The sequence below is a fragment of the Apodemus sylvaticus genome, chromosome 4, assembly GCF_947179515.1.
Source record: "Apodemus sylvaticus chromosome 4, mApoSyl1.1, whole genome shotgun sequence".
NCBI lineage: Eukaryota > Metazoa > Chordata > Mammalia > Rodentia > Muridae > Apodemus > Apodemus sylvaticus.
This window is the reverse complement of record NC_067475.1, coordinates 142,624,639-142,637,768: the sequence shown is the minus strand read 5'-3', so window position 1 is coordinate 142,637,768 and position 13,130 is coordinate 142,624,639. Positions and strand designations below refer to the sequence as shown.

Sequence of the window (13,130 nt, the reverse complement as noted above, 5' to 3'; positions counted from 1 at the left end):
GAAACAAAGGTACTACATATTACTTAGGTTTTATCAGTAGTGCACGTATTACTTACAGAGTACTTATAGAATAGACAATGAAAAACTTCCCACCTACACCTAAAACTGACCTGCAAATGAATGACCCTTACCAATACAAGTGTTTGAACCTAGACAACTCTGATACAGGGGTGGAGGTTAAGTTGTCATAACTATGATACTACTGGACTGACACTTAATATACAAATAAGATTTCTCTTAACAAGTTCCCGAGAATACTGACATTTACAAAACCAGAAAACAAGTGTTTATCTGAGGCATGAGTAGCCCTCAAGCGCTGAACCCAAAGGTCTAATAGAAGGACTGTAACAATAATTGCACAGTAATGTGGATGTAGATAATGGCTATGATCTGTGACTGTAAATGTCAGAAACAGTAGCTTTTAGGTATATTTTACCACAATAAACTAACTGTAAGTCTACTAGTAACACTGAACGATATTACTTCCTAAGTACATAGGAATGAATAAGCCAAATGAATTTAATTTTCAAATGTACCTATGGTGCTTCCATCCTATCAGGTGTGCATGTGTATGTGTGTGTATGTCTGTGTGTGTGTGTGTCTGTGTACACATAAAAAAAATTAAGAGGAAATTTCTTACAAAAATACACTGAGAATGTGACAATGAATGAAAGATACCTGTTAAGATAATTCAACTAGTGGTTACGAAGTCGCCATGCAGGGCTGGAGAGATGGTTCAGCTGTTAAGAGCATTGACTGTTCTTCCAAAGGTCCCGAGTTCAAATCCCAGCAACCACATGGTAGCTCACAACCATTTGTAATAGGATCTGATGCCCTCTTCTGGGGTGTCTGAAGACAGTTACAGTGTACTTACATATAATAAATAAATAAATAAATCTTTAAGTCCCCATGGCCCATGGAGTGGAGAAAAACTGTCGCTGCAATGCTGTCTTCAGACTATATATGGGCCATGGCACAACCACACATCCACATGCAAACACAGACACACACAAAATAAATCAAATGCACAACTCAACTGCAGCTTACAGTAGATTCCTACCCTAGTAAGTTAGTTTCAGCTGACGTAGTACAGTAATCCCAGCACCTGGGAGGCTGAGGAAAGAGGTCATGAGTCTACATGGGCTATAGACTAGGCTACATGGGTAAGCATGGTGGTACGCACCTGTACTCCCAGCACTTGAGAAGAAAGAGGGGGTTCTCTGAGTTTCAGGGCACCCTGGCCTATCCACTGAATTCTAAGACAGCCAGGGTTACAAAAATAGACACCCTATCACAAGCAAAACCCAAACAACATAAAAAGGTCCTCTCTTGAGAGAAAAAATATTAAATATTTTCTCCATTTTAAACAATTCTTAGCCGGGCGGTGGTGGCACACGCCTGTAATCCCAGCACTCCGGGAGGGAGAGGCAACAGATTTCTGAGCTCGAGGCCAGCCTGGTCTACAGAGTGAGTTCCAGGACAGCCAGGGCTACACAGAGAAACTGTGTCGCGAAAAAACCAAATCCAAAAAATTCTTTTTAAGAAAATATATAGATAATTTACACATCCAAAGACACAGGTTTGTTGTCTAAGAGGGCTATGTTTCATAAAGCCAACAGTGAAATATTGTTCTCAGTCCTTGACCTAGCTGTCACTGCTGCCCACACAGCGTTTACTAGCAATGCCATCTCCAAACCACCCCTCCCAGCCTTTACTAGCAATGCCACCTCCCAACATAACACACTTAAACATCTAACCAGTCTCACTCAAGGTTTTATTTTTGAGATAGGGACTTACATAAGGGCTAACCTCAAACAAATGTAGGCAAAGACAATATTCAACTGATTCTCCTACCTCCTCTGTCTACACACTGGGATTATACTAGTGCATATCGGGACAGGTATGCAGTGCTATGGACTGAACAAGCCCTCTGTGTGTGCTAAGCAAGCACCTTATAGCTGAGCTATGGCACAAACCCTTTACTGGCATTCCAATGGCAGACCTCCACCTGATCCTCAAGAACAGGAGAATGCACAGCAGCGCAGCATTAGGCCCCAGCCAGGCATGGCAGACCACGCCTGTGGAGGAGCTGCAAACAAAAGGGCACTAACGAGGTGAAGGCTAGCCTGGCCTACACAATCATTTCTTGACTATTCTGGACTATATTATAAGACTACCTCAAAATAAACAGTACAGAGTAATACTATACTGAAAAAACAAAAATAGTAAGCTTACATACCCTAAATTTTTCTCCTTGTGTACAATTTGCCACCAGATGTGTTACTTTGGAATTACATTCTTTTCGAATAACTCCACCCATATGATGAACCAATGTTACCAATTTGACCTCAAAAGAAAAATTAAAATTGATTTTAGTAAATTTGAACAAAATCTGTACTAATAACTCATTTAACATTAATTACGTTACAAAACTGTTTTAAAAACCTTTAAAAGAGGTAACCTGTTATAGCTACAGGTAAGTTTATACAAAGATAAACAATACACAGAGTATTAATTTAATAGACAACCAACTGCCGAAACACACAGATGTATTTATTATTTTCATTTATTCACTTTTTTTTAACAATATTGGGAACTGAAGCTAAGGTCAAATACCCACAAACAAATATATCAATGTCTTTTTTTTTTGTCTTTATTTACCTGTCTGTGAGTATGCACACACAGGCAAGTACCCAGAGGCTAGAAGCAGGCGTCCCCCAGAGCTGCTATTACAGGCAGTTGTGAGACCAGACACACAGGTGCTGGGAACCAAACTTTTGTCCTCTAACGAGCAGCAAGTAATCACTCCAGTACCAAAATACTGAGTTTTAATATCAGGTTATTTAACGTCAATATTCTTCCCACAAAATTACAGTAATACTTACCAGTTCCAACTTAAGAAATATTGTGAACCATAAAAAGTTTCTATGACGTATTCATGGTGGTAAAAATACTTTAAAGTTTGGCTTGTAAAACAGCATTCACTTCATGTAACAAAAGGACTTCAATTAACCAATGTAACTAATAATTAACAAGAGAGTAAAACTGTTCACATAGTCATGGAACTTTCTACTCATTCACGGGCCAAACTAACACTTACAAAACAGTCTTTTTTTTTTTTTTTTTTTTTTTTTTAGCTTAGGAATGTCTCTAAGACTTAGAACCTGAATGAAACTCAAAGCATTTTTCCTTCATGGCTTTTTAAATTAAGTCATGACACCAAACAGGAAGGAGGAATGAACGCATGCATGCACGCACAGTAACTCGGAGTCACTAGGCAGGCGTGCACCCTGTACTCACCAGCTCCTCCTTCTTCCGGAAGCCGGTGAAGCAGAGCACCAGGTTCAGCATGCTCGTACAATACAGCGGCCGGCAGGCAAATGGCAGGGCCTGCAGGACACAGTTTCAAACCCATGAGCTTCCTTTTCAGAAAACATTCCCTGCAGCTTAAAGATTTCACTGTTTGCCAACTAGCTTTTCAATACCCAAGGTTCACACACTCACATACTCACATTCTCTCTCTCTCTCTCTCTCTCTCTCTCTCTCTCTCTCTCTCTCTCTCTCTCTCTCTCTCTCTTTCTCTCTCTCTCTCTCTCTCTAGTGGCTATTCCTGGTTGTCAACTTGACTATATCTGGAATGAACTACAGTCTAGAATTGGAAGGCTCACCTATGATCCTAATTTGGAGGCTCAGAGATATAAGTTTCTGACCTGGATCTTGGCATGGAGACCTTGAAGCATAGTGGCTAAGACAAGGAGATCTCCCGGGTTCAAGATCATTTGGGATTAAAGGCATGGATGCACACACCTTTAATCAGGGCTACACCCTCTGCTGGAGATATATAAGGACATTGGAAGAAGGAAGACTCTCTCTCTTCCTTGCCTGCTTGCTTCGTGGGACTGAGAAACTGCTAGATCCTTGGACTTCCATCCACAGCTGCTGCTGATCATTGTTGGGGAGTTGGACTATAGACTGTAAGTCATTGACAAATTCCCTAACTATATAAAGACTATCCATATGTTCTGTGACTCTAGAGAACCCAAACTAATTCATTCTCTCTCTCTCTCTCTCTCTCTCTCTCACACACACACACATACACACACACACACACACGTTAAAAAAAGAAAAAAAAAGCTAAAATAATTGTCCTAATTAAAGTCTTATAAAAATGGATTATGATACCAGTTTTAAGTGGAAAGAAGAAAGGTTTATGTGTACACCTTCTTGGAAGCCAAGTCTCATCGCATGACGCACCATACCCAGCAACAACTAATTATTCTTATTCTAAGTGCTATGTGCACCCAACAATTAACAGCATTTTCTAATTATAAATTTTCAAAGAATGCATTAATAAAAATGTATTCTTGAGATGATTACCATACATTTCTTACCTCTCCCCTTTGTGCACAGTTGAGTATAACTGGTGGTCCAACGATCCTACAATCAGCCTTGTATAAGTCGTTGAAGACAGAATTCTGGAAGTCAGTAACTACAAATACATTCTCAAATTCTGGGGAATCCAAACTTTCAAATTCTTCCATTGAGTCCATCTTTACACAGGGCACTTTGATTTCCTAGATTTTTTAATAGTTATTATAAATAAAAATAATTCATAGGTCATATAAAATAATACACGACTCCCTAAAATTGACTCCTGTATTTTTTGACATCTTTTTAGAAAATGTAACTGTTAAAGCCTACAATTACCAACATAGCATCTACAGCGTAGAGTCAGACTTCTCTACTTGATGTGTCATATATCCCCATATACGTTAAGACCTTACTGTGAAGACGGAAACACAGGCTCTATGACTCTGTGGTCTATAAGCCACGTAGTACTGCAGGTCCTAGAACACCAGGTAACTTCCTTTCTGGTGTTGTAGTTTTAGTTTTTGGTAGTAATGGAGATCAAACCTAGAACTCAGAGCATGCTAGGCAAGCACTCTACCCATGAGCTACTGTCATAGCCTTTTTATTGTTTAGTTTTGGTTTTGGAGGCAAGGTTTTGACATTCCCCAGGCCAGCCTCAAAAGCCTCAGCAATCTTTCTGGCCTCAGCCTGCTTAGTGATAAGATTTCAGGCATGAGCCACTAGGTGAGACTTTTAAAAAAATCTAAGTATTTTTGATATACTGCATTAGGTATATATCCACCAATTTTTATTCTGAACAAGAAAAATAATAATCTACATCTGCAGTTAACTTCAAAAAATGCCATTAACACTTAATAAAAAAAAGGTTACTGATTAACATTCTTATTTCAATACATATGCTGTAAAGAGAGGTCATGAGCCAATTTGGCTGCATTAGGATACATATATGACATACAAAGGCAAGTATCTTATTAAAAGTATCTTCATTAAAAAAAAATTGGGCCAGATGTGAATGCCTGTAATTCCAGCACTTTGGAGGCTGAGGGAGGTAGATCTGAGTTCGAGGCCAACCTGGTCTACAAAGCAAGTCCAGGACAGCCAGGGCTACACAGAAACCCTGTCTCAAAAAAACAAAACCCTGAAGCACTCTGATTAATAAATTATTTGGACTTTTAATTTGAAAGGCTGGCGTGGTGGGCCAAATAATCTATACCTGAAATTCTTATGTTGAAAGCTAACCCAACATGGAAAATGAAACCTTCTCTCTCAATGGGACTGTTTGCAGCTAAGTCCATTACAGAGTTATGGTAAATGCAACTAAAGTTAAATGAGGTATTGGGGGGGAGGGGAGAATGTTCCTCTTTGACTCAGGTGCTCGTGAGAAACCTGCACACTAACAGCAGAAATGGAGTACACAGAAACAAGGCCGTGCAGGGTGCAGCAAGGAAGCCCTATGCAGACCAAAGGACACTAGACCCACTGGCACTGATTCTAGACTTTAAGTTCTGTTGTTTAAGCTATTGGTATTATTTATGCAAGTCTGTGATACTTTGAACAGCCCTAGCAAACTAATGTAACTGAAGGCCAGGGCATTAGCTAGGTAGTAAAATGCTTGCCCAGTATGCACGAGATCCTGGGTTCAATCTGACAAAATATAATAAATAGTGATTATTACCATGGAGACAAACTAAAGAATTTATATACAACAAATTCTGAGGCAAAGTAATTGATAATCACCACTTATTGTTACACAGTGGAAAATAGCAAGAATTTAAACTAAACATAAAATTAATGGTGAAAAGTACTTAAACATGTAAGATATTATCAGATCTTTATACCATTACATCTCTAAAATTTGGATTTCTAATAGATGCTATAATTTGGGGGTTCAGAAACAACTTAATTCTAAAATAAGCTACTTCCAGCACTTCTAACTCAGAGTGCACAATACACCCTGTGCCTGATTCAGCCACCAGAGTGAAATAATTCCATGAAGGGAAGTGAAACGTGCCACATGCAAGGAGGTGCTTGACCTACCATGTTAATAATACTTTTTATTAATTTTTCATCCGATTTTCCAGGACAACTTTCTTTTATCTTTATAACAGGGACTTCCATTATCTTAACAGTCTGTAGAAAAGAGACTTAAGTGTAAGGTTAAGAAAGATAAGAAGTATTTACCAAGCTGGGTGAAGATGCTCGTTAGGAAGAACTACAAACCCACGCTCCTTACCTGTACGGCCTTTAGAAGGTCCTCCTGTTTCCCAGCGTCCTGGACCATTATCACTCTTGCTTCAACCTGAGGCATTTCTTCTGTTAAGATGTACAATGCTTCAGTGTGGTTATAAGGTCCCAACAGCACAGTTAGCAGTTCCTAGGCCCTCCCTCTTTCTAGCTAGAAAGTCTATGTCTGAAGAGAGAATATTCCTAGAAGCTAAAGTAACCTAATTCTGAATTTCCTACAGAAATATTTGACCATATATCACCTTTAAAAAGGCACGTAACAGCAAGGAAACAACTGCCTTTGAAGAAGCAAGCCTTATGAAGCATGGCCCTCCTCCTAAAGAACATGAAACTCTACAACAAACAGTACAAGGCGGTAACCTGAGCAGTTCCTCACTTAAGCATAAACAAACTCCAGCTTAACAACACTGCAGCGAGACTGCCTCCATACCAAGAAAGCAGTATCAGCACCAAGACTCTCCCTTCAAAGTGGGAAGAATTAACCCAAATGATGGACAGAGAATGGAGCCATAAGAGCCCTAATTACTCAGGGAATCAGTAGGAAGTAGTCTACGATTCAATTAGCAAGTGTGTTTACAGAAGCAGGTACCAGGCTTACCATCAACATTTGAAGTCGGCGCCAAGCACAAGTTTTCCTTGGACGTTTCAGTGACTTTAGAATCAAACACTGAAGAGTCTGCCAAGCTAGTTATCTCAGTAGGAGATGGTAGCACGCTGCTGTCGTCAGCCATTGTCTGCGTTGCTTTAGGAAGGCTGAAACAGTAAACCTTGAAATGAGAGTGTGAGACAAACATGGTGACAGAGCAACAAGCTGTGCGACAGAGCTCCAAGCTCCCTAAGGCTGCGACCCTCAATACAGTTCCTCCCAAAGCTGCGACCCTCAATACAGTTCCTCCCAAAGCTGCGACCCTCAGTACAGTTCCAGCTGTACACGTCCTTCATCGCTACTTCATAACTATAATTCTGCTATCGTTATGAAACATACTCTAAATATCAGACATGCAGGACATGTGATGGTAAAAGGGACGGAGACGCTGTACTTGTGGCTCTAGAATGGGTAAGCTGGGCCCAGGAGGTGGAGTAGACGGTCAGACTTGTCATCCCCGCACACAGGGAGGAGGAGGGCACAAGCATGAGGAGTTGGGGTCACCCCTGAAAATGTGGGTTCAAAGCAAGTGTGGGTACAGAGCCTGTCTCCAAACCTCCATGAGACTGAGTTTTCTATAAAACAAAACTGCTCAGGCATGATTGATAGAAATACAATAAAAAGTAAAGGACATAGAAAACTCCCCACATACAGAACGTACACATATTTTTCTACCTCTTTCTTCCACATCTGTCTTCAGCCCATTTCTCCTGCAGTGTCCTCATGACAGTTGACTCCCGGTAGCCCCGGCCTTACTCGGCACCTCGCCCTCTGCCCAAACCCAGTCTCAAATGTCAGTCTCAAATGATTTGATTCCCGTATCAAATCCTCCTATGTGCCAACAAGAAGTTTCTGAGCAGTGTCCAAGCCCAAAGTGCAGTGTGCTTTATAAACTGCATGCATTTCATGGTGATCAGCTCTGCAGAGCATGCCAGCCTCAGTCATCACTCGTGACTCCGCCTGTATGTGGACTCTTTCATAGTCACTGTACAGCTTACAAAGTATTGGGATTTTTATAGTAATTCCCAAACATCTCCAAGATTTGACAAGACAAATAAATATAACTTATAAATCTGGACTATGAAAGAAAGCTGTTTTAGACTTCTAGCACCTTAGAACTGGAAGGTTAGGCAAGCAGGAAGACAGAAAAAAAAGTATGAAAGAAGAAAGTAACTAAAGTATGAAGCCGGAGTTGTTGTACCTCAGTGCTTGCCCGGCCTGCTGAAGGCCCTGGGACTACCTAACTGGACTGGGCACTAAGAAGCTTAAATATCATGCAAATATAACCAACAGTCTCATCTTTGCATCAGAGCTTACTCTCACTACTCAAAAGTGTCTGATCCACTTTTCCCCAGTTCAGATTCATAAAGTAGTCAGAGACCGCTCAGCTTCTCAGCAGTGAACAGTTTACGTTGTCTGCTCTGGAGTAACAGTACAACTCTCCATCTCTGGGTGGCGATTCCAGGTGTACAGACAGGTACACAGTGCAGACCTACACACAGTTGTAAAAATCAGACGCTTAAGTCAGACACCTGCTTCCTGGCTCCGCTCTGCAGGAAGTCTTGCTTCAGTTTCCAAATGAAGGAAGCAGACATAGTAAGTACTTAGACTCAAATGCAGGTTAGGATAGAAAAGTAGGTATTGAAAGGACAAGTAACTATTCATTTATACAATGTTCACAACTCCATACAGTTGGTCCCATCCATAGCAATCATCCTCAGGGTCTCTACAGAAGAGCTCCAATAGTGTCTTTATTCAGAAGCAATGGCCACTTTCATACAGCCCCCCTACTTCTCCTAAAACTCACTTCTAGCATAAAATGCAAGGCTCTAAGTCTCTTAAGGAAATGTCACAACATAAGGACTTGTATCAACATTCTGCTAGATACCCATAAATCAGTATCTTGTTCAGCCTTCAGAGAAGCTTGAACCTGTGAGACTGGAGGGGGGAGGGGTAGAGGGGAAGGGAAAGAAGGAAAAGAGAGGGAGAGAGGGAGGGAAGAAGGGAGGGGAAGAGGGAGAACTATTTTCAATGTGTTTAAAAAAAAATTAAGAGCCAGGTGTAGTGGCACAAACTTTTAATCTCAGTGCTTGGGAGTGGGGAACAGGTGGAACAGAGTTCAAGGCCAGCCTAGCCGGTACAGTGACCTCCAGGACAGGCAGAGCTACCCTGCAGCCCTGCCCAAACAAACAAAAAAAAAAAAAAAACACAAATGTTTTAAAGGAAGCAAATAAATAAAAATACATGCTTAAAAAAAAAAAAAAAGGAGAAAGCAAGCGTGGCAGTGACCACCCCAGAAGGCTGAGGCAAGAGGGGCCCATCTGTGTTAGAGTAAGACAGTGGCCTGCACGGTGCATACCCTTTACCCCAAAACTCAGAATAAGAGCCCGTTCCAACAAGGGGACTGTCTCTGACTGCTGCCGCCTTGGAAACCCTTTCCCCTAGTTGGGCTGCCTCTTCTATCCTCAAGACGCATCTACTCTTACTACAACTTGATTTGGCCAGTTGATATTTGGAGGAGAAAAGGAATGGATGGATGGGGTTGGGGAGAGGCCTGGGAGGAGAGGAAGGAGAAACTGTGGTTGAGATATAAAGTTAATTAATTAGTTTTAAAAGTTAAGTAATTTTAAAAGAGGGGCTTGTGAGAAAAGCGGAGAAAAGGGTGAGGTGCCCAGCTTTAAGGGCTGGAGGGAGGACTGATTTGATTGATGCTCTTTTGAGATGGGATCTTACAATGTAACCCTTGCTGGCCTGAAATTCATTCTGTAGTCCAAGCTGCTATGAAACTCATGATCAATCCTCCTGTGTCAACACTCCTGAGAGTTGGAATTAAATGTTCAAAGCCAAGTTAGGTTCAGAGAGATTTTAATAAATCAAAAGGATCATACGAGCTGGAGGAGTCACATGAAATTTCATCTCAAAAATGCCAAAAATAATAATTAATGAAATGGTTAGTAGAACACTGTGTTTAATCTAGACTAAAACTTCACCTGAGAAGCCCTGATTCCTAACTAAAAGGTTAGTAGAAGGGATTCTGAATGTTTCCAGTAAAAGGATAAATGCTTCCAGTGGCCGGAGCATGACCTTGACCTAACCCTTCCACATTGTTTAAATGTACTAAAACAGACTAGGGCTGAGGTGTAGTGTAGCTGTAAAGCCTGGATGGGGTTCTGAGTTGAATCTCCCAGTCCGAAGGGGGGGGGGGGGAAGTGTCAAATACAGCCTAAAATTATGTGCAACTATGTGCCAAAGCTTTACAATGCACTTTTAAGGATACTTTTAGTTTACATGACCCTCTTTAAAAATCACCAAATAATTGACTGATAATATAATGTGTGGCCTAAAATTGTAGCACAGGCCTAAAATTCCAGCACCCACAGGACAGAGGCAGGAGATACACAACTAAACCCTTTCTCACTACACCCCAAAACACTGAAAATGCTTAAATGCATGGATCACTTATTTCCAAAACAGCTTCATGAAATATACAGCAAAAGAGCTACATGCTACACTAATGATACAACTAGCATCCAACATCACTGCAAACTGAAATGCACCTGTCGCTTTCTTCCTTTTCACATATTCTAGAGACTTTAAAAATAAAACACAACTGAACCCTGATCACAGAAACTACACATCTCTGTCCCGGGATGTGACTCAGCTATAGCGTGCATGAAGTCATTCCCCAGGCACCTCAGAAACCAGGCAAAGTGAAAGTACACCTGTAGTCCAAGCACTCACTAGAGAAGGCGCAGGCAGGCAGGCAGGCAGGCAGGTGGAGTCCCATGTCACCCTAGGCTCCACAATTCAAGCCCATGCTGGGGTACCTGAGACCCTGTCTCCTAACACATGGATTCTTTTAAACAAATACTCATTTTAACTTTTCTCTTAAATAGACTAATTTTTTTCACAAAAAAACATCACCCAGCGTAAAGAACCAAATCTACACACAATAGTGAGTGCGTTGTCAATACTAGTGCAATTAGATTCTCGTTTACTTAGAACTCAGTGTCTTACAGTCATCGTTCCCTTGACCTTCTTTAACCTTTGCAGCCATCCTAAAAGACAAATATCATTGCCATATCCAGTTTGTGGCTAAGAAAGTTGCTCACCCAGCGACTCCTAAGCCGGGTCTAACTCTGAGGGAGCTAAGTTAACCACTAACCACACACATCTGTGGCCAGGAAGGGGCGGGGCGGCCTGTGTTTTATATTTTTAAAAAAAAATCGAAAATCGGAATTCTGCAGGAATTCCAGAGGGAAACCACAAATCAATCAGGGCAGCTCGGTCGGGGCTGCGGCCGGCGGGCGGGCGGGCAGCCAAAATCCCGGTCCCAACTGCACCCTTCAACCTGGGGCGTCCGACGGAAGCAGGATAGGAGAGCCCAGACTCCCGCAAGGAAAGACCCGGGCGAGAACAGAGGAAGGAAAGGAGGCGGAGGTGGGGAAAGACGATGGAGGGGAGCGCGACAGACAGGTACGCAGCCACGGAAGCTCGCCGCGGCGTCCTGCGCAGTCCCGAGCTCCCGAACCCCTTCCGACCCCCACTCACCCCGCAGTCCTCACCACGCTCAGCTATAAAAAGAAGAAGAAGAAGAAAAGTAAGCACTGCGGCGCAGTCCTCGCTTATCCTTCTCAAACACTGACTGTCCTCACCGGCGCCGCCATGGCTCGAGGGAGGCTGCCGCCTCCGATTCAAAAACCCAGTCGCTCTCTAAAGCCATGCTGATTGGCGCGCTCTGACAACCTCCTTTTGATAGGCTGGAACCTCGGGCGGAGTGCTGATTGGTCGATCTCAAGGCCCGCCTTCAGGAGGCGCCAGCTGATTGGCTGTAAGCGTGTTTCAAATAAACTAAACGGCTGGAGCGTGTGAACGTCAGCGGAGTGCCCGGATGTGGGCTTGAGTGGGGGCGTGGCTCCGCCTCGCCTCCGCTGCAGCAGGTGTTTCTGTGGTTACCGCTTGTTTACTCTGTAAACAGCCCATTTCCTGACGAACTGCCTCTCTAGCATCTCCTCCAACTTCAAGAATACCAAGCACCGCAAACCATTCCGCTCTTACTACTAACCAGATTTTATTTTTGATGATAAGCTTGCATCTGAGTAATAAAAACAATTTTTTTTAAACGTGTAAGGCGGATTTTAGAGTCTCCTGAGGCAAAATCGCTTCTGGGAGGCAGGGTAAGAATGTCAGCGACTGTGCTTTGAAGTCTAGAAAAGAAGTGATCAATTTTTTTCCTGGGGTCACTATTGCTATTCTGATATTTTTTTCTAGATGTAATGTTCTAGAATACAGTCTCCTGACCATACACTTCTAGCTGGGTGTGGTTTCAAAGCCCGTGATCCCTCTTACTAAAGAGGATGGGGCTGGTTATGGAGGATGAGACCACCTTAGGCTTCACAGGAAACCCTGTCTCAAAACAAGTCTTATTTTAATTTCAAAACAAAACCCTACCAAGTGTTTGGATCTGTTGCTAGGCCCGGGATCTCAATAAGAGGTTTTAAACCACTTCTTAAATTTAGATTGATTAATTTATTGTTTGACTTTTTGCCTGTATGTATTATTTTTCCTGAACGTATGTGCATCTTGTGAGTGCCTGGTGTACTTGGAGATAAAGAGAAGGCCTGATCCCCGCAGGGATTGAAATTTCAGAGGATTGTGAACCACCAAGTGGGTGCTGGGAATCAAACCCACATCCTCTGTGAGAATGACAAATGCTTTTAACCACTGAGCCAACGGACTAGCCCAAAATCTACTTTCCAAACAAAAGAACTTCTTGACAACGGTAGCAGTTTGACAAGTCTATGGTGAATTCATAGAATGAGTAAAAACAGTCTATAGTTTTTGTCTGTCTGGTTGGTTGGTTTTAGTT

The 13,130-nt window shown here is 42.1% G+C and overlaps 1 protein-coding gene across 7 annotated transcripts in view; it reads right to left on the bottom strand.

Annotated features, from left to right (window-relative positions):
• Ect2 (epithelial cell transforming 2) overlaps positions 1 to 11,979 on the bottom strand; it is a 63,570-nt gene extending 51,591 nt beyond the window's left edge. Inside the window, exons 1-7 of one of the 7 annotated variants that reach the window (XM_052180728.1) lie at positions 11,813 to 11,979; positions 7,214 to 7,382; positions 6,605 to 6,684; positions 6,409 to 6,501; positions 4,392 to 4,574; positions 3,301 to 3,390; positions 2,240 to 2,347 (exon numbers count right to left, since the gene is read on the bottom strand). In XM_052180728.1, coding sequence (XP_052036688.1) covers positions 2,240 to 2,347; positions 3,301 to 3,390; positions 4,392 to 4,574; positions 6,409 to 6,501; positions 6,605 to 6,684; positions 7,214 to 7,346 — 687 coding nt within the window. In that variant the 5' untranslated portion in view covers positions 7,347 to 7,382; positions 11,813 to 11,979. The remainder of the gene's footprint in view (positions 1 to 2,239; positions 2,348 to 3,300; positions 3,391 to 4,391; positions 4,575 to 6,408; positions 6,502 to 6,604; positions 6,685 to 7,213; positions 7,383 to 11,812) is intronic. The other 6 variants (XM_052180727.1, XM_052180730.1, XM_052180729.1 and 3 more) reach the window with 6 other exon arrangements.
• Positions 11,980 to 13,130: the final 1,151 nt, after the last annotated feature.